Raw genomic sequence first — 27,255 nt, 5'->3', positions numbered from 1 at the left:
TGTGCGTTTTTGTGTGTTGGGCAAGTTGAGTCGGGGTGTCTCGGCGGTCTATGTGGCGTAGCGTTTGGTCCACTGTTTGGCTATCCTGTCGTGCTCGGCTCTGTTGGTCAGGTACTGGGTGGCGATACTTCCGACCAGGGGGTCCGCTGCAACGACAGGAGTGATGTCACCGCTTTACCATCAGCTGATCACCAACAGACACATCGGAGGAAAAGGCACGTCATCACACGTTTCCAGCGACCAGGCTAATGTTTGCTTGTTTGACTGGCATAACCCTGAATGCGCGGGGGGTTCCGGCGCCGGTTGCTTGCTAATGTAGCCTAGCGCAACTGATGCGCACTAGCATTAGCTCGCCGCGTGCAAACGCCACGTAAGAATCAGCACATTCCGCTCTCTGTGAAACGTGAATCGTGGCTTCCTTCCTTTCTCTACCGGTGCAAGCCAGCAACGTGAACACCGCCCCCTAGTGGACCGGGGCACGTGCACGCACTGATGTCCTCGTGCAGTTTTTCCAGCGATCCAATTTGAACGGGAGCGGTGACCATAATCATCCACACTGTCTGGGAAAAATAAACACGTTGTCATGGCGACTGAGGGGGAAACGTGACGTCACCAACGAGCAGAACCCAGCTAGTCCAACAAACGGCGCCCTTTCATTGTCGTTCCGTGTGACCTACAACGGGGCCGACGCTTTTACGGGGCGGCGCAGTAAAACGCTGGCGCGGCCGTAAATCTGCGGTGATCATGACGGTGCTTCGGCGTCGTGCAGAAAACACACCGCCGACGCTGCGGCGTCCCGCCGGCTCCTCCACAGATTGTGCTGATGCTCTGGCAGAATCCTTGACGAGGTGATGGGGGGAGCGGCGAGCTGCCCGAGCCTCCCGTCCACTCTGCTCAGCGGCAGCGTCCCCGACGGGCCGCGGCCTGCTGACGGCGCAGTGTGTTCAGCTTGGCTGAGCAAGCAGCACAAACACCCTCCACGCTAATCTCCGCACGGCTTCCTTCTCCCCGCATTCCTGGATAAACGGATCCTTACGTCCGCTGCAGCTCGCTGCCGCGGTTCCTTGGTGGAACGGCCGCCGTGTGTTTGCATCAGTTATTTTGCCCTCTCGTCTGCAGGCGGGTTACTTTTTCGTGCGTCTGCAGCGGGATTATGCAAATTGCGACGGAGATTTCAGTGAATTTTGATGAGACGTGGGAGAAGGGCGCCGCCCTCAGAGGCGTTTATACCTGCAGCAGTGAAGGGAAACGCCCAAGTTTGACACCCAAACGCTCGGAATAGCCCGACAGCTCCGTCCAACGGTCACCCTGAACTATCTCATATTTCTAACTACAGAAGGAAAACTAGACACAACCCTTAACACGGCAGACAGGTTTAAATTAGGCACCGTTCAGGCTCATTTGGGCCAAATGGGAAACCTTGGAGCACAAACCAACAGGACATGGGCTAAAATCCCCGAGGTGGCAGAGACAACACGTCCCGCGCGGAGCCGCTAATCTGCCGAGAAATTCCAGGGCTGACGCGAGTCAGGGTTTTCCTGGATTAAGCCTCCTGAGGTCGGTGATCCTGAGTCCATTTGTGGAGGAGGACGACTCGTTTGATGGAATGAAATGTGCTTCCTGGAAACACTTGTCCTTCAGAGACGAAGTGAGGCTGCAGGACGAGGTAATAAAGCACCGCCGCCTTATTTCCTCCCGTCTCGCCGGCGATCTTTGTTAAATTAGAAGGTGGCTTCCGCTCCGTTATCACCCCGGCTGCTGTTTCAGGGACAGAACAGCAGGCCTGCCTCTAACTGCCCGTGTCAAAGTGGCCACAAATTCATTGCAAATGACTTTTTTCGCGCGGCTCTCGTGGAGTCCGGCTCACAGGCAAGGGCAGGATGTAAATTGGTCTCCTCTCGCCCGAGTCTGATGTCAGCTGAGATTGTTAAGTCCTCCTTTAAGGTCACACAGGACGCCTGTTATTACAGCTTTGACAAACTAACACCCCTGAAGCTGCTGAGAGGGGAAAGACGCAGCAAGCTCAGGAGATTTCCTCTGAAAGAGCAGGCGAATATCAGCGAGACATGTGACCCATCCCCGGGAGCAGCGGCAGACGGCTCCATCTGGCTGTGCTGGGAATTCAGCAGCGCTTTTTGATGTTCCACGGACAAGAAAGACAAAGACAAGGAGACAAAAATCAGGCCTGACATCGGTCTGAGCCCCCCGGGCTGGACCTGAGCCAGGATGGGCTGTGACGCGACAGACGGCCACCTGGACGCCCCAGGTAGACGCGCACGTGACGGCAGAGACGCCGAAGCCCCTGGGAGGGTTGATTAACTGTCACTCCAGCTCACCACCCTGCCCCCGCTTTAATGAGCCACATGCTGATAATCTCCGGCTGCAGGAGAGAAATCACCAGATGATTCCAGAGCCCATCTTCAGCCCTCGAACGGGGGTGGGGGGGGTTAAAACCCAACGGTGAGAAATGTGGTGAAAGGACTGATTCTGATGAGGCAAGAGGCTGAAAAAGGAACAAAAATGTGCGTTGGTAACAGGAAGGATGGTTTCGGTTGGTGTCGATCAAGCTCCTTTTCATCAGACTTTGAAGGAATTGGCTCATTTCATCTTGCCAACATCTGAAAATGTCAAAGGAGAAGAAGAGGAGAGGAGGAGGAGGAGGAGGGGGCGGAAGTGAAAGCTGTTCTCATTTGCACCCACAGATGAAGCAGTCTTATCAAAGAGCAATCCCCTCCAAGAGGACATCAGCCATCATCAGAGGCCTCTACAATCATCCCCGTCTCCGTGAGTCACATCTCAGATCACCTGTCCTCCCTCACAGCCCACTGATCCCACTCACACTTCAACTCTTTCCTCAAAACCAGTCAAACTGGGAGGGTCAAACTGGGAGGGTCAAACTGGGAGGGTCAGATCGATCTATTAATAACAGCAGACCTTGGCTCTTAAACAGCGATTAGCTCTGAAGACGCCGCCGTCTTCTCCGCGGTGTTGGGTCCAGAACCTGGTAAATATGGACTGAACTCCACGACCGGAGGAGGAAGACGATGGTGAAGGAGGCTGATTCCTGACGCTGCCGCGTATCTAAGCCAGATATATAAAGACAGAAGTCGCCTCACTAGAAGGAGCATCTGGAGGTGTGACTGACGAGCAGCGTAACGAACTGTTCATGAAGGCGTCAACGTCAACAACTCATCCGTCCGTCTGTCCGCTCCGCTCACGGCTGCGTGGACACGATCAAGACAGAGCGGCACATCTATCGACCTGTCACGGGTGGAACTAGAGCGACGTATGTGCGTGCGTGTGTGTGCATGTGTGTGTGTGGCTCTCACCAGGGTTGCAGTCAGTCAGCAGGGAGCAGATGGACAGTAGGACCTTGGAGATGGTGAGGGCGGACTCCAGTTGTCCTTCAGGATGTCCAGACAGATCACCCCCTGGCTGTTGATGTTGCAGTGGTAGATCCTGGTCCGGAACGTCACCTGGACAGGGACAGTCACATCAGGCCCATCAGTGGTGTGGTGTGTGTTCCCCTACAGCAGATCCTCTGAGGTTGTCCATGACCTCAGGGACAACATCAGTCATAGTGTCACTTTGCCTTAATTAAAAGTGACACTTTCCGTTATGGATGTGGAAAAGTCCAAGTATAATCTGATGGATCCTGAAGTTTCCTTTATTCACCTCAAAACAATCACAGTATAATAAAGTGGGGTGCTGGTCAGGTCTCAATTTAAAAATGGACCATTTTCTTCATAGATGAATAAAACAGTGAATTATTTAAGCGGACTGAAAGCTTCTGTCTGATTTATGAGCTCTGCATCAGTAAACATCGGCCTTATCGGGACGGGAACGCCGGGGAGATAAAAGTGCGAGTGAATCAGTGAGAATCAGCTGCTGCAGAGTGAAGGTGACTCTGACCGTCCCGGAGAATCCTTCACGCCAGAATCCTTGAAGCGAGTACTCCTCATTACTGAATGACCTTTGACCTTGCGGTTACCTAACAGTAAAACCTGCTGACCTGGACGGGCACGTTTGTTAGTGCTAAGCTGCTCTCTACCTCCGGACTGCTGCCTGTCCTCCTCTGGTTCCACCACCTTTCATCCTCTCATGACCCCCCCCCCCAATACATAGATAGAAATAAACCAGCTGAACTGGTTCAGTGAGCCCCCCCATGGGCAGAGTTGGCAGTGCCCAGTCACTATGTGGTTCTGTGGTCTCATTACCAGCCTGTAACGGCATCGTGGGTGAGGCTAGTAGAGTCTAATAGGTTTGCTCTACGGGTCTAATCACACGATATCACGACACACAAACATCCTGACACTGAGGCAACGTACCAGATTAATCTGAGCCATAAATTCATGGGCTGGAGGGTCAACTTGACATGGCGCCAGTGAAGCAGAACAAAGAGTTCTGAGATGACAGCGAGAACATAGTGGAAGTCCCCTCATCTCTGCGTCCAACCTTGACTTTATGGTGCTTTACGTCACCTTAAACGGCCTCTTTCACACGTCTGAGGACGCGGACGCAGAGAGTGTTCAAATCGGGCTGGAGAAAAAAACGTGTTCCCCAAAACTATTTTTAATTGCAAAAAGCCAGACTGTCATCATTGCCTGAAATGCCCAAAAAAAACACAACACACAAATCTCCAGAACCACAGAAAGAGCTTCTCCTGCGAGCCGACGCTGGCGGCCAGAACGGAAGAACATGACAGCAGCCGCCAAGAGTTTACATGAGCTCTGCCTGCCAAAGAGGAGATGGCGTTTCTTCGACAGGCGTGCGTCACGCCGCTCAGCGGATCACCAGACCGTGGCCACGACACCGTTTTGTTTTATTGCTTGTATAAAGGCGATGCTGTTTTTAGGACGGCCACTCACGGCATTTTCAAAGGTGTCGTCTTCTTTTTACAGCCAACGTTGGCATTTCAGAAAGTGAATGAGCTTTACTGACCCCTGGTGGTAAAGGCTGGGATAACGGATGGTTAAAACATCCTGTGCTATTTTCATTCTGCCTGGTGTCCTCCTGAATCTGCCCCAAGAGAGGTGACAACTGTCCAGGATGGTGACCCATTCAACGGAAGGGGAGGCAAAGCAGACATGATGACAACTCTTTTTCGCTAATTCGCCTAGCATGCCACATCACTTCACACTGCGTCTACGACCACCTGTAAGAGCAAACGCTGATGCACGAGTGAACTCATTTACATGACAGATGGCTGATCGGATCATCGGCGATGAGATTCTCTCCTCTTGTCCTGCAAAACTCTCCTTTATTTATCTCATTTCCTGCTCGACCTACATTAAACATTTGTTGTTTGTTTTACCACAGTTTCATCATGTCCTGGGGAGGTGTGATCAGCTTATGTATATCCAATAAATTCGAGGCTAAGCTGCGTGTGCGAGCTCTTCCAGGCTTTAAAGACCATTTACGTCTCTTTTGAAAGGATGACAGCGAGTCTAAAGCACCTCAAACAAACCCCCTTTGTTGGACAACAGCCTGTAAATGCAACGGCCCGTTGAGACAACGGCGGTGCTGTTCTGAATGCTGCAGGGCAACACTCACCTTAGGTGGTTTGAAGGGGTAGCTGGTGTGAAGGCGATGTCCAGGAAAAACACTCCTCCCTCGTACACGGAGCCTGGTGGGCCCAGGATGGTGGACCTCCACTCATAGATGTTGTCTCCTTTGGGACCAGCACTGAATTTATGGAAATAAAGAGCAGGAGGGAGAAATTTAATCAGCCGGAAGGAGTCTGGAGAGGATCATCCATGTCGTGTCTGAGTCTGGGGTGCACAGAGCACACACATGCTCCCCCACACACACGCACACACACACACACACACACACGCGCGCACACACACACACGCTGCAAAACACAAACAGGAAGGTGTGGAGCAGCAACAGCAGCAGCCCTGTTCCTTCACTGTTCGCATCAGCAATCCACTGTTGTGCAGCTGGTCACTGCAGCGACACACACATGCGCAGACACACACACACACACACACACACAGACGAGCATACACAGCTGTGAGAAGAGAGGCACTAATCCAATTCCATTTTCTGTTGGAATTAGGCCAGATGCCCCTGTCGGTTTCTTGTATTGCTTTCACTTTCATCATTTACGCACAGGAAAAAGCAGGAAGGAGACAGACAGAGAGAGAGGGGGGGGGGCATTTCAGAGAGAGAGAGCATGTGTTGGGTACATAAATGTAAGATGAGAGTGTAAGTGGAGTTATTCATGTGAAACAGCAGCCTGTTGTAAAGACTACAGACCGTCTCCCTGTCAGCGAGTGTTTGGACACACAACAGAATTATGGCAGCGAGCTGCAGAAAAGATCCGGGCTTCCTCCTGGACGGATATAAATAGTCCGGAGAGTGATAGCACGCCGGCTGACCAGGGGCAAGAGAGCCAATAAATCATTCTGCTTCATCTGAGGCTGGTTTGATGGTGTAAAACATCCATGTCGCTGCGGCAAAATGTAAATAATGTAAATCTGCAAGGTTTTTGACGGTGTTCTGCAAGGCGCCACACTTGGACCATTTCCCCCTTGTTCTACTTCCCCTTTTTGCTGTTCACGTTATTGTTTTCTAACATGAATACTTTTCATAAAGGGCTCATTGCTTTTCTAAACCACACAGACGAGGTATTCCAGGGAGGTCATGGTTATTTAACTCTAACTGTTGCCCCGTATTAGCAACGGTTGCTGAACGAAATCCACAAACTGCCACTCGTCTCCTGAAAAGCCGCATTATTAGTCAAATCTTGCATGTAAAATCAGCGTCCAGGCCTCTTAAAGTTGTCCAACCTCTGTTTTTTCACTTCTCCCAGTTCAATCTGCAGCATCTGGAAATGTTTAGTCCTCTCCCAACACTGTTCCTTCTGTCTTTTCCAGCCGCCTGGTACGACTCGCTCTTACAGGAGGACGGATTTTAGACCCAGCTGAGGAAGACCCAGATTCTCATGGGCCGTTCGGGATGGTTCACCTCTGGGTGTGCCGTTGTTTATTGGGCTTGTCTTGGCCGACAGCCCAGCTCTCTGCTCGACAGCTGGGGAGTTCTCACTCCAGATCTGGAGTCCGGTTCAAATAAACCAAAACAAAGACGAACAAGCCAGAGGAAGGAGCCCGAAAGATGATGGACCCGTTTATTTCCCATGGTGTCACTTTCCACACTGTAAGCCATTAATAATGAGCCTGAGAGCACTAAGAACAGCACGCGAGGGAAGCACTATAATTAAGATGAGTAGCCGTTAGCTCCCTAACAACTGGGAATGCTCCATAAAGCCTGAGACTCACTGCTGGAAAACAAAATGTCAGCTGACAAAAGGCAGCTCATCAGGTATTTATTTCAGTCTGGGAGCGTTTTGGAGAGACACGCCGCTATCATTCTTTGCTAATCAGAGGCACCTGTGATTGGCTAAATTGGAACCAGCTTTTCCCCCCAGTTTCAGTATGAGGCCAACAAAAGCATTTAGCATTAGCATTAGCATTCCAGCCCACACATCAATATATAGACGTGGTTATTATAAAGTCTGACTTCATGTTTGGAGATAACGTGGCTATTATTGGACCAGCCAATAAGGTCACGCACAGATTACAGGAAGTGGCTGAATTTGGGTTAATTGCTGTAGTCTTGAAATCACAGATTCTTGAATTCCAGGAGGAAGTGACTTTATTCCATGGCTGATTTGTTCATTTAAAGTTTGGCGCTGTTAAACATGGATGGAGGCTTCTGGTGTCAAACTGTTCCTGCTCCCAGTTGGTGAACTGGGTCCTGGTTTTTCTTCTCCTGACATTTGAAAAGTGGAGCCAATTTAGGCCAAACTCTTCAATCAATTAGCCTCATTTCCACAAACCTGAGACATTTCTCACGAGCCGTCACAGTCGAATGTCAACATCGCCATGGAGACCGTCGCTTGCAATCCAGGCGGATGTTGCTCTGCATTTCAATGCACAGGATAAACACGCACGTCGAGCCGACGCCAGTGAACGATCATGCAGCAGCTCGGGAACATTAAACACATTTATAGGCTGCATATTCGATGGGCGGAGACACAATTTCCACGTTTTCCGTCTGTTAGCGTTTGCTAATCTGCAAATATCTCCAAATTCACGAAGGTGCTGCACGTTCCCACAGACCTAGATCGGCTTCTACCCTCGCGCAGCTTCAGCTCTAGCTGTTCAGACGTTTCCAGGCCAGGCTAACAGCCACGCAAAACATTCTGCGGACGGCCCCGAAAAAAGGCCTGAAGCAACCTGGGAGACACAGCAACAGACGGAATATTTTTAGGTTTGAGTTTGATGGACTGCCCCGGCACCAGGGTGGTAATGAAGTCTTTAAAGCACGATTTCCTCAGCGGTTCTTGTCTAATTAAAGATCCAATTAGGAGAGTTCAGGACAGGATGGACAGTAAAGAACCCAGAGTTTCCTCATATATGAAGATGATACAGAAAACCTGGTGATCGGGCACCAAAACCAGAAAAACGACCTCACATGTGGGTGAAAATGGCAGCAAAAATCTCCTCTGGCAGCTCAATAGCACGTCAGAGACACATGTGGGGACGCAAAGTCACAGAGAAACACCTCGCTGCCTTTCTGGACCTCTATTCAGCGGGTGGATGGAAGGAGTGTCTGCGTCCCCGCGGCGGCTCCCTGCTGCACACTGAGACACATTGAGAGGGACACAATGGCGGCCTTGTCCTGCAGCGGTGGCAGCAGCTGGGGGCTCCGTGTCCCACTCAAGGACACGTCCAGCAGTGGCTGTTTGGGGGCCGACAGCAGAATCCGCTTTCCTCACCCGACAGTTTGCTGGAGCCGGAGAGCGCTGATGATCGGGGGCTCCGACGGATGAGTTCAACCGTGTTGCTGCGCGGCTCATTCATGCGCTCCCCCTCAGAAAACAGGACCCCCTGATGAGCAGCAGCCTCCTCGTTTTATCGCTCTGTCACCGAGATTACACTCGCCAGTCGAGATATTTATGACACATCGTAATTAGACGTTCGCTCACATCCTAATTAGACATTCACAGGGCAGATGGCCACCTTGTTGTCAGGCTCATCCCTCAGCTGTGGCAGCCGGGGAAGATCGCACGTCTCCCACATTTGCTGCACGACGTCGCCGTCACCGCAAGCAACGTGCACGCCGAGGAACAATTTAGTGTAATTGTTCATGTTGTAGGACCGGCGTTCAGTTCAAATCCAGCGGCAGGCGGACGCACAATGAGGAGAAACGGATATTTCCTGCTCGTGGAGCATAAAAATGACACCTCAACACCACACAGACGGGTGGATAAAGGGCAACTGAGATGGGTGTAAAATGGAAGCAGACAACAGCTCCGTCCTGCTGCTGGAGGAGCCACACACACACACACACACACACACACACAGATAATATTTGTGAAGCGGTAACAGGCCTTATTTAGAATTTTCATTGCCCTTCAGGTTAGTGCAAAGGTGGGGGGGGGCAGAGCTAGATATTTCCCAGAATTCTGCGGTGATCAATTAATCAGTGTGAGGACGAGCTACTTCTGGCCAAGGTGTGATGACATGAGCTGTGCTACCTGGACTTCCAAGGTAAAACAGACAGGAAGTGTTACAATTAAAATTTCACTTGTTGCTAACTTTGCTAGCATTCAGCGGCGTTTGGTCCCTAGCAGCGGGCTCTTTAACTAGCAGCGTCTCTGTGACCTCTGTGCTCAGAATAGCATCATTTATCCTTTTCCCCTGCAGCCATATCAATGATTGCACTCGCTAATCAATCGCACTAACGAGGCCGAGCGTCGCAGAGGAGCCCCGGCCGTCTGTCGCTCACGCCATCGCTCTTAGAGAGCGTTTGGGGGTGAATCCACAGAGCCAGAGGGTCAACGTGGGCTCTCTTGGTTGGCATTTCACAACTCACATTAACACATTTGCAGCTTATTTACCAGAAGCTAAAATGGAAAAACCCTCTTTTATTGACTCTACAGCACAGAAGTGACGGTATGTTTTGTTCCAGTGTTTCGCCATTTGACACTTGGAGCAGCGAGTCCACCAACAGGCTTTTATTATCGTAGAAGCCCCTCAGCATCGTTGCCAAGGGCACCGCACAAATGTCAGCGGCTCGGCGGAGCGTTCAGGCACAAATCTATTACACCGGGGTAAATAAAGTGTGAAGGCTCGCGGAGGCAAACCAATTAAGGCAAAATAAAAACAGAAATATGAAAACACTCCTAAATAATACATGATGTGCTGCTGCTGAGACGATCCCCGGAGCCGCTTTATTCAATACAGCCTCGGAGATTAAAGGAGGTGCTCGCGTCTCTACACCTACGCGCAGCCTCTGAAAAGAGGATTGATTAGATTTGGAGAGCGTAGCGGCGTCTGACAGGAGCGCAGATGATTCACGGTCGAGACGGTGTGATGAGATTCAAGAGGACGGGCTGGCCTCGGCCTGCTGAGGAGCGGCGGAATAAAAACACTCCCATGGAAATCTCAGCCGTTCTGGATTACAGGCTGACCGGACTGAGTCCATGAGCTCACTGGGAAAGAACAGAATATGAGACAAGTGAGCAGAGACACGTTAGCGTAGCTGTAGAGCAGCTTGTTATTTCAACCAGGACAGGAGTCAGTCGGTGTTGATGGAGGAGGACGCAGCAGGTGCTGATTGACAGTCCTCCGCTTGGAGGTTTTATTAAACTGTAATTCTCAGAGGTGGAGGTTCATTTCTGGCGGGTCCAAAGCCTCGTTAGCAGACGCCAACCGGCAACAATACGTCAGCTCTTCTGATTAAAGCTGGGCTCGAGATCGGCGGAATGAGCCATTATCAAGGGGGGAACACTTCAATCCCCTCGTGAGAAAAGCTCTTTTGATTTCCGCTGCTGTCTTGGCGAAAAGGGCCGGCGGCTGGCTAATGCGACCTTTTGGGGCCCTTCAATTATGCCGGCGCTATTCGTCCGAGATGACCGAGAGAAAAGGTGGTGAGAGCGGGCGACAGAAGGACGGTCAGGAAGGAAGGACTCCGAGACCTTCTAACCTTTCAATCAGCGCTAAACCTGCCGCAGCTCCCCATTGTCTCTCATGTGTTGCCTAGCAACATTACATCCCTGCAGTGATGGTACTTTGTGCCGCAAGAGGAATTTACGTGGAAAGGCCAGCAGCGTGACACCGGATTCACCTGGAAATAAACGCTGGGTGAGGCAAATCTCTTGTTTATGAACCATCATCTCCAAACGGATCCTTGGGGGCAGCAGCAGCAGAACCTTGCGCAATCACATCAGAATAGATGATGGTGTGACAGCGGCGGCGCCGCCTGCACGGCGCATAAATCCGGGGCAGTTTGAAAGGGATCGGGCCCTTTGATGTGCTCTGAGGGTGAGCAGTCATCGGGAAACCGCATCATTCCCAGCTCAGTGGAATCAATCTCCAGCGGGTTCCACCGTCGGCCGGCAGCGCTGATGGGATGTTTAGACACAGATTTGTGGAGAGATTCGGGCTCCGAGTCCGGGCGTCACAGCCCGCTCTGACGGAGGAGGAAGATGAGGCGATGAAGGTGCGGGCGAACCACAGAAACTGTCCAGTTGGTGCCAGTTTTTGCACCCTGGTTGTTGGAATTCAAGGCATTCAGGAAATCCAGGCCGTGCACAGGCAGAACAACAGCGTCTGATGAGGGTGGAACCTCGTGCTGGAACCAACTACAAAGCTGTTGGTTCGATTGAAATTCCACGCATTCTTCCACGCTGTGCACCTTCAGCAGCTAGCGCTGATTCCTGTTCTCCATCAACCCTTATTTCCTGCCGCCTCTGGCGGACGACAGCCTGTGTTTTGCTGAATGGATGTTTGCTTTAGCGCCAACACCATCTTACAGCTTCCACCCCTTGTTTATCTTCCCGTCTCTCGCCGCTCTGACTCTTCTGTTCTGCAGCCGTGCAGATTATCTTGGAATTATCTCGAGCTCCGCAGCAGCCGTGCAGAATATCTACGGGTAACTGACGAGCGTCACCGCGTCGCACCGCTGCGATGTAAACTCCACTCCTCTAAAGCTTCTGTGTAATAACTAAAGTGTCCCGTCAGACAAACTTGCTAAAGCCACAGAAATCCTTCACACACGCCACAAACTCTCTCCCGGTAATAAAGTTGGCGTGCGTCTGCCTCCATTATGCTACATCCACCGAGATAATTCAGGCAAATGATAAGGTTGGATGTCGGCCAATTCCGCCCTCATTTTCTCACACATTTCAGCCACGACAGGGAGGCAAATGTGTTTATGATAACCTTTACCGCTGCTGTAGCCACTAACGGCGCCCATTACAGCCTGGAAACAGTCAGTCATTAACCCTTTGGGGGCAGTGCAGTCGATATAAAAAGGCCATATTTTTTTTGAAATGCTGCTGTAGTTTAGTGCACGCTTGTGTGTGTGTGTGTCTGTGCACGTGCGTGTGCCGTCTGCACGTCTGCCCCTGTTTGAAGGAAACACAATCTGACGGGGGCAACAGACCTGCCGGCTCAGCAGAAAGCTGAAACTCTGAAGACTGTACGGATCCCAAAACGCCGCCGCCGCCGCATGTTGCGCAATGCTAGGGACGTCCGGGAGCTCCAATATGTGATGCTCGTGCATGTTCTTTCGAGCTGGTCGAGCAGCGGCGCCGGGCTGAAGCTTAACGATGCAGACAGGATCTATAGAGGCCACAACCACAACTTTCAATTCCAATTGAGCCCAGTTTATTCAAGGTCCGGCTGGAGCGTCGTTAACTCAAACAGATCATTATCTTGATCGGGTGTGGACGGGACACCGGTTCACCACAGGACGTTAAAGGAAATGTGTCTTCGCTCGTTCAGGGCGCTTCAGAGTGAATCAAAGTGATCAACGGATACGTGACAAAGACCAACGTTTGAGCTGAAAATAATAAACTATCACAATGGGTAAAAGACTTCCTGTAAGTATCACCTCAGGTGGAGAGGGCCTGTTCTTATCTATACAAGGTGATGCTGAGAGACGCAGTCGAATAACGTTTTAATAATATATTAGTCTCTTTTCTGGCTGCTCTTTAGAGACACACACACACACACAGACACACACACACCCCCCAAGGTCGCAGAGACCTGCACACTCAGCTTGCTCGTGTGAGCGAGCCTCGTTAGCTGCTCTTTCACCATCGTGTGCACGGCTGATGGCAGCCGCCTCTCACAGTCTCGGAGGGGAAGAAGGGAAACGGGCGAGGAAGATCGCCGCGTTACTGCGGACAAGAAACTCTATTAAATTATAAAACACGCCAGCTTTTTTGTGTAAGGGTTCATTAAAGGGAAACAGGGAGCGACCTCCGCGACTTAGGAGAGAATGAAAGTCCCTCCCCGCCGCCATCATGCCAGCATTGATCAGGCAGCGCTCTGGACATCGATTTCACGTCTCTCCTCCATTGAGATGGGCTCAAACAGGCTGCAATCACTCACAGCCAGAAACATTCCGCCCGGCCTATAATTCACTCTGTCTGTCCTGTCTGACACGCGCTCTAATCTGAATATAATGCCCTTTAAGCTGTCACGTCGCTGAAATCATCTCCATAATCGTTTAGCTTGAGCCTCAGACCTGACAGCTGGGGAAGGAAGCGCGTCGTCAGCTGAATATCTGGCAACGTTTCCCCACATTCTTAAGATCTGGGGCTGATTTGATCCGCGGCGTCCTCTCAGCCACGTGTCCGGGAGCTGTCAGCCTGAGATGCTGCGACTGTGGGTAATGATGGTGGGACAGAAGCAAATCTAGCTGCGCTCGTTTAGAAACGCGCCGACAATAATAGAGACATTTTTGGACCTGCAGGAGGCAAATGTGCAGTACTGAGCTCACCAGCTCCCGGATTTGGTCTTTTTTCTGGGAATGGGGACGACATTTTGCATTCATGCCACATGGATTCCCAGGACACGAGACCGTGCCCCCCACCTGAGAGGAATCAAAGCCACCTGAGTGAAATCAGAGCCCTGGCAGGAAAGCGGAGCGTGTGTGGAGGCCGGGGGGGGCCTCGGTGTGCCGCCCAGCTCGGTGCCAAATCGGTAACTAAATCTAGCTGTAGCTCGGAAATATCTGTTCCTGCGCCAGTTCCTCTCACTGTTCAAGCACACACACACACAAGGCCCCCGGGCAGGTGCCACCACCCCCCCCGGCCCCCTGCAGGAAAAGGACTGCATGTCTGCAGTAAAGAAATGCGGGCGAGGCCCTCATGCTTTACAGTCCTCCATTAGCTCACATTAAAGCAGCATCACCGCCTGCTTCTCCCAGCTGACCTGCCATGAGAATAAAGGGGGGGAGGGGGGGAGACCCCCCCCCCACTGTTAAAAGCTGAGGCTTGAAGGTGATCGCTGTTGAAAGCATACCACAAAAGGGCACATTAAGAATTCATCAGCCAGCGCTGCCACATCAACTGGAAAAACCAAGGCAGGCACGGATGGAGACAATTAGCTGGAGATTTACCGTCCTGCGGGAGGACGACCAGGAAAGGTACCGGAATCTCACACAGAACACACCTTTAGGAGGCCTGTGTGCGTTGCTCATGCAGCACCACAATCCGAACATGGAATTACCCCACGGACGGCTCCCCCAGCCTCCATCGTGTTGGTGGACGAATGACCTCGAGTTGGTCCACCAATATGGCTGAAACGACTATTAATCTTATCGAGGGGCAGAGCGTGCACGGCGATGACAGTGGAGGGGACCGAACAATACACTTTTAAAAGGATCTGGAGGTCTGAGCGATGCATCATTCCCACGGCTGCCACGGAAACACGGCGGCTGGTCCTTGAGGGGGGGGGGGAAACTGTAGGCTAGAACGGAGCCTGTGGGTGTAGCCTGGCTCCCGGCGCACTATTGATTCAGCAGCGCTGCAGTACGGGCGAGCGGCGGCTGGCTGCGAGGAATGCAAAATAAACAGAGAGGCGCTCCATGGGAAAAAGAAGGAATTCTTGAAAGAGCATTCCTGGATCCAGACTCTGATGGTAAGTGGGTCAAGGTCCACCTCTGGTAAACGTTCTAATGGAGCTCCATCGTGTTCCCGAAAGCACAAACACGTAAAATAGTTCTGTTTAGAAAGAGACAGAGCGCGCTGGACGTGTTTGTTTTGGAGCCTCCCTCGCTAGCCAACGCGATCGAGCGCGTTTCTGGGGCTGCTGTGCGCCTGGATCTTGAGGTTGAGCTTGCACCACGACGGCCCGCCTTATCTCTTCTGCGCTCCCAACTGCCGGGTTGCGTTAAGCTGTAACAACACGGGAAGATAAAGTGACGCCCAGGACAGCGTCAGCTGTTCGGCGTTATCTGTGCGATGACAGCGGAGGCTAAACAACCGCGGTCATGCACATAAACTAAACTCTGCGCTCCTCTTCAGATCTCAGGTCTGCTTTATTTAGTGCACTAAACACCCTCTTTCAGACAGTCGGAGGCTACCGGTGTTATCCAAGCAGCTATTTAACCAGAGTTAAATAGCTTCAAATGTGTCCAAATGGAATTAGGAACCTTTGAAAACGGATTCACAAGTGGTGTTTGATTAGGCTCCAGCTGATGACAAAACAAACCAGGAGCTTCCACTGCAGTGACATTTGAGGTTCACACAGAGGAACATGCAGTTACACACGGCTCCTGATCACCCCCCCCCCCCAGACACACGGCACACGCGGTTTGATGCATCCAGTCAGTAGGTCGTTCATATACGACTCGATGGGTAAAAGTAAAATCTGCCTTTCAATGCAGGACTCCTTTCAGAATCCACCATGTGTGAGGCCGCATGTCACGCAAGCCTGCGGAAAAAAGGTGAATGATCAAGTGTGGTCGGAATGGTCAATGCTCAGGAAGTGATAGCAAGTTTCTCTGTGTGGCAGATGAATGAAGTTTCCTCTTTCGGCGCGGCAGAGGAAGTGGTGTATTTATGTGCGATGTTTTTCTCTGTCTGAACGCGATGCGAGAGTGTGTGTGTGTGTGTGCAGACGGTGTGTTGCAGCCTGTGAGAGCCGATGCTGCTCTGTATCCTGATACTGCAGCACTTCCGCCAAACAAGCACAGCTCAAGTGAGGATCATTCATTCAACACCGAGACATGATGTGCGTAGATGATTCAGGCACTATGATGACCACATTCCCACACACACACACACACACACACACACACACACACTGCAGAGGCTTGGTTAACTGCTGTCAAACTGCAGACAAGAGGAGGAAATGATCGAGGACGGCGGAAAAAACGGAGTGGAGTCGGATACAGAACCGTGACAACACGGCCGATCAGAGAGTGAATAAAGGGCCCATCAAAACTCCAGGAGGTCACAGACGGACCTATAGATACAAATAACTGGATGATTTAAGAGGTCACATGGTGTCCTGATGGTAGAATAAACAGCAGTCAGGTGACCTTTACTACTGATACTGCAGATTAAACAGCAAGGGCACAAAATGGGCCCTTCGTCAATAAAGAGCCCTCCGGGGTGACTTTCCAGTGAATAAATCTGCCCTCAGATGAGCTCTTAAAACCTCTGAGATGCCCTTCAAATTGGGAGAATAAAGTGCCCCCGCAGTGCCCTGCCAGTGCAGGAATCCAATAAAATGCAAAATGCCTTGGCTTTTTACATAGAGAGGTAAGCAAACACACCTCTAGACCACAACATACAGCAGAATCAGCAGGATAATGAGAAGCATGGCGTGCCGCTACGCCAGATAAAACCTGCTAAACCTCCAGCATGCTCAGTGCCCCATGTGTCCCTGCTTATGAAACAAAGGCTACTGTTTGGACTACCTGATAATAATGGTGAGCTTGTGGCTGAAGAAGATGATAATGAGAACATAAAGGCAGTTAATCACCAAACGCTGACGCGATAATGAGCGTCAGCCATCTTCATCTGGGAAATGATCTGTTTTTGGGAGGCTCCTGTTGGATGGAAGCAGCAGCCTGACGGTTTTCCCAGGGAAATGTGACATAATGCATCTGTCCCTCCATAAAGGATGAAGGCAGGTTGGTCTCATCGCCTTTATTCTCACTGTAAAACATCTTCAGAGCGGCGTATTGAGAGAAAAGCGCGGGGCTCTGTGATGAGACGGTGAATAATTAGTATTTCCTCAGCGTCGCCTCCCTGCAGGGGTTCTACACAAACCTTTAAGCTCCTTCATCTCTTCCCTGAAACAGGCGGAATACGTCACGCTTCACTCGACCGCTTTCCACCAACTTTACTAGCTCCAAGAATCTTTGATCTCCAAACTCCAGGAATTTTCAAGATGGTTCCTTTTGTTTTTGTCCAAATCCTGGGGGAGTCTCTCCGTGCTGGAGACGTCTCTGGCTGGATCTATTTGGCAGATCACAATCATGCGAGTTTCTCCAAATATCTCACTCGGCAGAACAAAGCCTCGGCGTTCTCTGCTGAGGTAAATGCTCTATTAAACCACCCCCGCATGACTAGTAAATCAGAAAGTTTCCGTCAAAGCACAGACTAAAACCCTCTGGAAAATAAAACAAAACAACTCGCTAGCATTACCGTAAAATATCTGATATACAAACTGAGACGAACTTCATCCAGGTCGTTTATTCTCTGTGAGGCTTCTCTCTGCATTCTATCACCCCACAGAGGTAGCGGTGAGCAGGGCGGCCAACAGGTCCATAATAGATAGGGTCCGTGCTCTGGTGCGAGCCTGGGGAGGTCCCAGTCCTCGTACAACTTGTCCCAAATATTGGCTCATTTGTCCTGTCTTTACTGTGGTACACAGCTGACAGAAAGGTGCTACGGTCACAGTAGAACACCCACACTGACAGTTGTGGACACTCCTGACTGCAGGCCGTCTGTCCAAAATCATCAGAATGATTCAACAGTTCTCGGCGCCTGACAGGCTGACACCCGCCGAACCAGCCGCACGGAGGCGGCACGCGTGTAAGCGATCGGGTCGCGTCCTTGTCAGACAAAGCCACGTCCTGGCGAGCTGTAACCTGAGCTGAAATGAGGAGGACGCCTCTGGCGCGTTGAGGTAATATTTCAGCTTTTTGACAGCTGACATGAGCTGGGAGCGAGACCCGCCGAGCCCGATTCAATCGCCGAGGCCCTGCAAAGTCCTGATACCCTCCCCTCGTAATCAGCTTCACGTGTGGTTAGCTTCTCTCTGATGCTGGACTCTCCCTCCTCGCCGTGTTCCTCTTCCCTCGCCGCCGTCTCTTTGCGCACTGATGCAGCTTTTATGCTGAGCAGCGAGTTTCCTGGCCGGGCAGCTGGTGCGCTCACCAGCCGGCTGTGTTTCTCTGCGGGACGTTCCCCAGTAGCAAACTGGACCTCCCCCACTCATCTGCCAGAACAGCCTGCAGTAGCGCACTCGGATGCTGCAGGGACGCCGTCCAGGGTGGACGTGAGTCACAGTTTCGAGAAGAAAGAGTGAAAGTTGAGAGAGACCAGGCTGCAGCTCCGCTAATTAACCATTGAGTAATAGAACTCTTTCGCTTCCCCCGTCTCAGTTTCACAATCTCTCTCTCCGAACGACGCGCATTCAGAGAGGGGGGGACTGTTTTTAACGAGACAACGTGTAAGAGGAGGCGCCGACAGATTAAACTGCAGAGATCTTCTGTGGTCGTCGTCTCCCCGCGCTGTGATGGGTTGTGGTTGGTTTGAGTGGAATAAAGAAACGGAAGCAGCGGCGCAGGAGCATCTCTGGCCTTCGAGAACATCGGCGCCGAGTCTCGTGGCGGCCGCTAACGTTGAGCTCCGCACAGTCGCACATCGCTCCGGCGCACACGTTCGACGCCGGTCTAGGGTCGTTGGGAGGGAGCCGGAATCCCGACTCCCTGTCAAAACGCTGCTGCAGCCAACAACATTTAGGAATTGAAGGCGATTCAACTGGGCGCGATTTTAAAAGATGATCCCGAGGGTTCCCCTCGGTCCGTGGAGAAAACGGGCTTCCCCTGTAACCATCACGTCCTCCTTATCAGCTGTTCCGAAGGTGCTCCGGTGCAGCAGGCCTGTACATCACCCACCGACGCCTGTTATTCATCCTGCGGCATCAGAGGTCTGAACACGCTGGAAACCGTGTAGCAAACCTCACATTTATGGTCTTATTCAACAGCTGCTGAGAGACTGGTGAAATAAGACTTCACGGGCCTTAACAGAGCTGAAGAGGATGATGGTGGATGCGTTCAAGGGCTCGAGCACTGCAGAAACAGTACAGATGGTGAAAGAGCTGAAGTGAAATGGTTAAAAAGAACAGGTTAAGTGGGGCCAACTTCGATCCAAATGAAAGATAAATGGTGTTGCTTTTGCCACGTGCACGTAAAACTTGGAAGGGTCATAAAGTTCCAGGAGTTTTAAATTTTAAAAGACGACTGGGTTGAGAATCTGCCGGGTCATGTGATCAAAATTGGCCTTTGATAAGAATAAAAGAGACACGTTGCCACGTCAAGTGGATAATTTGCTTTAATCCTGGGTGATCTAAAAATAACCACAATCAGAACAATGACCACACTCTTCCTCTTCCTACACTTCCACCACAGAACCTCCCAACTCAACCACGTCTGGAGCTTCACTGCTGGGTTTATTTACTGTTTTCAGAGCGTCGATAACCCTCCTGATAGCCAAAGGAGGTCGTACCTCCGACGCGATCACCGCGGACAGACTTGCATTCCTCTCAGTTGGCCCGTTCTGTGGCAGCACATTTGTCTTACATCACTGCCCTCATTCCTGGCGGATTCACGGGGGAAGTTCCTCCTTTGAAATGAGCAAGGACTTGCCGGGATTAAGAAGGGAAGAGACACAGAGAGAGAAGGAGAATGGCAATTCCCCCTCCGCACATTGTTTCCACTCAGTCGACGGGGGATTCTTATCAAAAACGCTGCCAGGACTATCTTGAAAGGATATGGTAATTATGGGAAATACACGTACACACACTAACACACTCACACACGGAGCCAGGAAGGCAGCCCAAGAATCGGGCTAATGTAAAGTGTCTGGTGTGGGGGTTATTTACATACCCTTCCAGAGCGCTTGTCACATCTAATTAATTACTCTCTGGCAGGGCAGCAAAGATGATTAGAACCAAGGAGGGAAAATATTTCATCAGGCACTGAGCTGAACCATCTCCAAATCAAGGTGCTTCGGCATAAGCGAAGGGGGCTTTTCTGTGGTCGCGACCTCCTTCGACCGTGGAAGGGAATGAGGCAGAAGGGATGTTTGTGAGCGGCTGTGATCACGAGCAGGGCCAGAAGAAAGGGAAGGAGCCGAGGCCCGTGGGTAACGAGCTGCATCACAGCGTCCGTTCATAACCCCTCACATCTGACGTCTTTCAGCGCGCACAGCCTATTTAACACTGTCAGATCAATTAGTAGGTGAAGAAAGGGGCTGGGGGAGAAGAGGGGCCCTTTGTTCCCACAGACAGTGCGTGCAGGGAGGTACGCAGCGCTTCAGGGGTATTTATCTGGTGGAAGAAGGGTTTAATGTTCCCAACGCACAATTGTGATTCACTTATCCCACAAAGAGCGGGACTGTTGTGGTGAAACGTGTCGACGGAATCAAACACTGGGGATGTGACAGCCTGGGGGTTGGGGGGGGGGGGGGCGCTCAAACACCCCGGGGGGCATATGAATGCAGAAATCTACATTTCAAGCAGAGCCGTGGCTGTCTGCGGCTGGCGCCGAGGAGCAGCCGAGCGGCCCGGGTGCTTCGCCGCCCCGCTTTCGTCACGAGGTCTCGGCACCGACGTTCTTCCGAGGAAGCTCCCAGTTACGCCAGAATGTCATTTTCTTTACAAACTACAGCCCGTGGAAATTCTTTTTCCACCTCTGCTGCACAGCTCTTTATCAGGAGCCATGACGGCTTCAGCTGGAGCCTCTTTGTCTGCGAGGACGGACAGACAGGCAGACAGACAGCCAGCTAGCATCTCTATAAAGCTCCCACCTTTAACCCAAGAGATGTAAAACTGTTCCGGTGAGAGGCTAGAACTCTAAAACCAGAACATTCTTTTGAGCGATCAGGTAACATTTGTCAGAGATTACAGGAGACCCATGAAAGGTCCCTGTGAGGGTCCCCCTTTGTCTTTGGGCCGAGGAGGAAAGTGGGACAGTTTACATGAAACCCACGGGCGGGGGCGGGGGGTGGGACAATCCTGCATATTTCCGATCTGAAACAGAACCTCTGAACAGCCAAAGCAGCCTCCTTCCACACAGGCCACACAAACCAGTCGGGCCAGAGCAGGCCGCCTTTCCCTCCCCCGGGGAGCAGGAGCGCTGTTACTGCAGTCATCCAAATGGTAAACACTGCCAATCAAGTCAATTACACACTCTGTTCACCTATTCCTCTCTTCATCTGGGTCTCATTCTGCTCATAAGGCGCATCCTTTCAGTTTTCAGCCGGGGCAAAACAGCAGCGCAAATCCACCACAATAATCTACCTTTGCTATTCATGTGACTCACTGAGCCGCTGCAATCCATTCAGACGGTTCACACGAGGCTTGTACACACACGCACACACACACACACACGCACACACACACACACACCAGTGCCTCAGGTGTGACAGCACAGCAGCAGGCTCCTACCTGCAGTTTGGTGGTGGGTCCAGGGTGATCTCTGCTAGCTCCTTTTGGATTCTGGAATGAGAGCAAGAGCGACGTTATGATCACATTCTCGGACACAGATGGTTATAAAAAGTATATCTTGCCTGCCAAAACAAAACGAAAAAATAAAAAAAATCAATTTTCAGCATGTACAACCCCGAACGCCTCATTGGTGTTTCTATTGACTCGCCCAGCGTGGGCTGGCTGACGAGGAGACGCGAGGCCGAGTATTTGCTGCTTCCTCGGCCGGGTTAGAGCGAAACAGTGGCGATGCTAGGAGGACAAACGCACGTCAGGTCCTCTAATGAATGTCTTTATGTCCCGATGTCCATACCCATGTTCCCCGTGTTCCTGGAGAGCTCCCTTGTCCCTTAAATATTTGCAGTCTCTCGCCATCATGTCCTAAACGCATTGAAAAGCCCCGAATAGGTGAATTTGCTGCTTTGGAATACATGAATCCCAATTCGGTGGTATTCCGGTTCATCGACAATGTAGAAGCAGCTCTGGGAGGACGTGGCAGGGGGAGGGGAGGGAGGGGTGGGGTAGGGGGGCGAGGTGATGTGGCAGCACAGCCAGATAAAATCAGACAGCCACTGCGAAGAAACGGTGCGTAAATGTCACAATCGCTCCGTACTGAGGATCGTCTCCGAGCAGGAGCGCGCTAAGCGCGGAAGCTAATTAAACCCAGCAGGAATAACTCGTAGCTCGGATTTAAAAATCATCAGACTGAGAGAATTTCTTGCCTCATAATCACAGGAATTACATCATCTGACACACAAAGGCAGCGTACGAGGAGACGGACCCGCCGTCAGAACCAGATTAAAACCTGAGGAATCGTGGGAGACGCGTCTCTCATGGAGCTTCTCGATGACGGAGACGTCTCTGCTGGAATGAAAACATCCTGAAAACGACAAAGATCCAGATGTATTTTTGACTTTTTCACACAGGCGCTAATGAGGCTGCTAATAATAACGCACGCCGCGCCTCCGCGCTCAGAGATGACATAATCCCGGCGCTAAACGCGCTGCCGCTCCAATCAGCCGTCTCATTTTGATCAATCAAAGCAATTTCCACGTTAAGAAGGACTGACAGACGATATTCGTCGGGAGGTTTCGGCAACACACAGACGGGGCTCCTTCGAGAGAAAAGCGCCTGTTTGACAGCAAGATTATCGACCATGACGGGTTTATTTTGGAGACGACGTCGCCCAGTGCTTAAACCAGTTGTTATAAAAAATAACGGATTATATACACACACACACGTGTGTAGCACGTGCTACCTCTTGTGATGTAGCCCGCACACGAGTGAATGCGTATTTGAGATACAGGTGACCTGCTACTGTAGATACAGGCGTTACTCCGGACTACGTCCCTCAGGTTACATCACGCATCATCTAATAGGGCTGGAATAGAGACAGTCAACAAAGATCCTCATCATTCATGTTGTTGTCATCATCAGTTGCAGCCATAATCCCCTCGAGAGGCCTGTCGGTATCCTGAGAAACACGAATGTGGCTTCACGGTAATGGACCGCTTTTTTCCCTTTGAATGCTCCTCGGCGTGGAGACGGCTGCGCCCGGCGTTAAGACACATATTTGTAAAGGAGCCTGTAATACAACCTTCACAGTTATGGAGCCGCTCTCAGCTCTGGCGCGCGCTGTGTAATTTCATCTGCAGTATTTCCTGAGGTGGCACAATTTGCTGGCTGGAGCCGGAGACCCCGTTCAGAGCGCTGACGCGGCGAAGGAACACGGGTGGGGGCGGGGGGGGGGGGGGGGGCGCCAGGGTCTGCTGCCAGTTCCTTTAACGGCGCTCAACGTTCCACACCTCGCTGCGTTTGATAATCCCCCGAGACGCCGCTCAGGCAACGAAACTTTACATTTTACGCGCCTCTGCCGTCTGAGCGCGGGCGTTTATGGCCGACAACAGGGAGAGCTGGGATCTAGAACAGGAAGGGACAATCGGTCGGTTTATAAAATGGGTCGTATCGCCGATACGCCGTCCTGTCCGATATCCGCGGCCTCAATCCGGCCGTCTCCGGAACACTGCCGCCACGATCAAACTGTCAAATGTGATTACTATGGTTTGTCTTCAGCGATACATCACATCAAGGCCGCGTCACTCGTGGTGTTATGGCCCATTTCACCGATATTAAATTATTAATGAAACCTTAAATAATCCAAAGGAAGGAAATTAGATCAGACATTAGCGAGAACTTCCACTGTGACAGAACCATTTACTGAGGCTAGAAGCACGATCCTGTAATGACACAACATTTGTGCACGATGGCCCGTACGCACACGCCAGTGTCTGGTATCAGAGCCGTTTATCGTTCTCACTGGAGGCCTGACGGGAAACACAACGCTGGGTGTGTGAGTCCACTCAGAACTCCGCACTTCAGTGACACAACGACTCACACTCCATACGTCTGCACGAGACTTGGGAAAAAACAAACAAATTATTGCCCTAATCTGACTAAAACTGGACGACTAAAGTGCATGTAAACGCATCAGTCCAATTAATAGTTAAGTCCAATTCTGTTCCTGGCTGGTTCCAACTGTGCATATAAATGTACTGCCTGTTAGCACCTGACGACTTAGAAGACACTTGAGATTCTTTTGTACTTTGGTTGTGGTAAATAATGCCTCCGGGCGCCTCCAGAAAACATCCTTATTAGCAGCACAGCTTCCACTGACACGGTGCAAATAAAGAGAGAACATCTGGGTCGGCAGCACCGACAGATCATCTGAGGGAGGCTTCATCCGTGATAACGGATCAAACAGCACCAGATAGGGAAGCGCTGCGTTCCCGTCTGCACACAGAACCTCATTTACAACAATCGACTGTTTTCATCATCAATTTGAGAGTTTGGGAAATGGGGAACATGAAAGATCGGACCTGGAACGTTGACGTTCGGCTGCTCGCTCTTTCGTCACCGAGCCCTGGAAGTGAAAACAAACACAACCGCGTCGGCGAGGGAGGTGTACTCTACCTTTTGGCACTGGTGGACAGCTTGGCGGCGGTCTTGCTGGAGATCTTGGCCTCCTTCTTCTTGGGCTGGGTCTGGTCCCGCTGCTCCGGGCCCGGCTGCTCGGGGAGAGGCGCCTCCCTCTGCTCAGCGTCCGAGCTCCCGCCGCTGGTGTTGGGACTGTCGTCCGGCCTCGGCTGCACCTCACTGGACATGCTGACGCTGCACACAGAGGAAGAGGCTGAGGCAACCGTTCCGTCACCCTGCCGTGACCTTTAACCTTTATCAACGCCAGAACCAGGCAAAAGTGAGACGCCCGAATAGCAGCGGGCTCTCGCCCTCAGCAGTCAGAGTTGGGTCTCATTCATAATAGATGGAGGGGCATCCACCACCCCCGGACGGGGACCTTTGCCTCATTTCCCATCCCTCTCCCCTCATTTCCTGGCACCTCCCGACCGTCTGCTCTCATGAAAAGACAGAAATACCTCTTCAAAATAAGTCCTCAACCCTAAGAGATCCATCACAAAGGACTGCCTTTTGTCTGGAACGCTCTTTAAAGACGCGCAGATATCAAATTTAGGGCGTTAAATGAGCCCTCCTCAGCAGCCAGACGTCACCCCCGACGGGCTGCAGACATCACATGTTTGCTCTGAATGCAGAGGTTAAGGTAATACTTTGTTCCCGGGAATGCCCGGGGGCGCCGGCGCCTCCGTTGGATGTATACGCCATGTAAATGAGAAAAGAAGCTGCAAGAACAGAGAGGCGGGATGGCGAAAACAAAGGACCTGTTTTGGAGAGACCTTGCAGCCCTCAGTGGAAAGACAAGCGAATTCTTGAAGATCATCCCTGTTCAATGAGCTGGAAATTATGCATGACTCCCCCCCCCCTCCCTCCCTTCGCTCTGGGGGGAATTTGAATCCATGCATGTGCGTTCGCTAGAGCTTTTTTGGAATTAGCCTAAATAAAGGCGAGGGTATGAGATTATTTTCAGCACAGAAGCTGAAAGGGTGCGTGTCTGAACCACCAGCTGACTCATCTTTGTGGTCTTTTTTTGGGTGATTCACTTCACATCTACGAAGGTCGGGTTTGCTGCAGGAGCGCCTTGAGTCCCCGACTGGGATTTTTTTCTGAATAAAGTGAGGTGAGCTCAGGTAAATCTACGAGCCCGGTGCTCCCATCTGATGGGGCTTTAGGAGGATTAGACAGTCGAGATTAGGAGTGACCCCACAGTTGTTTCCTCCTGGCCTTCGTCGGGATCGCAACATCTGCTCGCCTCAACAACAACAGAAACCTCCAAGGTCACGTTCCCCTAAATCCAACAGAGTGTGTGAGCTAAACTCAAGGTGGATGCCTCTATTTATATTCCCTGCCCGGCATGAAAAATGCACGACACGGACGGGCGACTGCGAGGGCATTTCTGCTGCACGCCGCTGAGCTGCAATGATATCACAGTGGACAGGTGAGAGGACAAATTGCTCCATAAACGCGACAAACAGGACAACAGCCAGCCGTGCGTGGGATCTGGTGCAGCCCGCTGCATTTGGGGGTGTTGCTCTGGATCATGACTACACATGATGTGGATGAAAGGAATCTTCTGGGGTTATTACACGGTGGGAAATGATGTGATCCCAATTGTCAGGTTAGGAAACACTGGCAGGACGGAGCTGTAAATCTCCCCAAGCTCCTGCACATGATTCTAGCTTCCTAATTTCCCCCCTCCAGGTCAACACACGCCGAAATAATTTGACAGATGATGGTTGACGGTTGTTCCGCGCGTCCGGGTCGTGATAGTGGGATGTAAAGTTGTGATGCCTTTTGTTTTCCAGTGGCAACAACAACCAAGGAAGTTTGGCTGATATGGACGCTTGAGCCGAACCAGACGCCGATTCCATGAGTTCTTCAAGGGGATCCGTGTTTGTGTGGGGGTGGGGGTGGGGGGGGACCTGCAGTTACATTTGAAATAAGACGATATTTTGGAAGCATGGTCGGGCGATCTCTGTTCAACGAGGGGGGGAAGGGGGGGGGGGCGCATTTATGGAGACGCTGCTAAATGACCGCGAGCTCGCCGCCAGGGTCCGCCGGCTCAGAGGCTCCTCATGAGGCGTCAACACCGAGGCAGCCTCGGTGGAGACATCTCGATAGAGCTCGCCGACACCGAGATCTCCAGCCCGAACCGCTTCAGCACAAAAGACAGAACGGGCGCCCACCCCAACACCACCCCCTCTTTTCCCCCTAAACCTCCACCATCGCCGCCCCCTCCCCTCCAGGAGACAACGTAATAAACCTCTATTCAACGCGCGGAGCTGGGTTTTCCCGGCAGGAAAGGCCCTCGCCTACCTTTGTAGAAGCAGACTGGACACTCGGCGGCAGGAGAACGGTGTGGCGACGCTGTAATGTCCTCTGGATAGTCCGTGTTCCGCGGCAGAGACCAACCGCTGCGCTCCGTCCGCCGCTGTGACTGAAACGCACCGAACAACAACGCCTGGTGGTGGCACGCGACGCTTCCGGCGTCACCTGTCAAAATAAAGGCACGCGCCGCATCAGCCACAGGAAATCAACGTGATGTCATCTAATGGCGTCCCCAATCTCGGAAACCTGTGTTTGTTTGTTTGTTTTTTTCAAATGTTTTGGTATAAGTACACGTCAAGTGTATTAAAATAGTGTGAATGCGAAGTAATAGTGTATTCCTATATACATACTGTATGTATCGCGGCAGGTGTTTGATCAAAATTATATAGAGAGTATGAGAAAACAAACTGAAATAAACGCGTCTACT

At 51.5% G+C, this 27,255-nt stretch overlaps 1 protein-coding gene across 1 annotated transcript; it reads right to left on the bottom strand.

Annotated features, from left to right (window-relative positions):
* LOC115251745 (ubiquitin-conjugating enzyme E2 E2-like) lies at positions 1 to 26,981 on the bottom strand. The gene is given in 8 exon segments (XM_029845195.1): positions 1 to 146; positions 3,330 to 3,389; positions 3,392 to 3,476; positions 5,554 to 5,582; positions 5,585 to 5,685; positions 21,495 to 21,545; positions 24,504 to 24,701; positions 26,817 to 26,981. Coding segments are annotated over 7 exon segments (615 nt in total). The 5' UTR covers positions 24,695 to 24,701; positions 26,817 to 26,981; the 3' UTR covers positions 1 to 48.
* Between the last annotated feature and the right edge of the window lie 274 nt (positions 26,982 to 27,255).

The sequence above is a fragment of the Takifugu rubripes genome, chromosome 12 (assembly GCF_901000725.2).
Source record: "Takifugu rubripes chromosome 12, fTakRub1.2, whole genome shotgun sequence".
Lineage (NCBI taxonomy): Eukaryota > Metazoa > Chordata > Actinopteri > Tetraodontiformes > Tetraodontidae > Takifugu > Takifugu rubripes.
The sequence above is the reverse complement of the archived record's forward strand: the minus strand, read 5'-3'. Positions and strand labels throughout refer to the sequence as shown.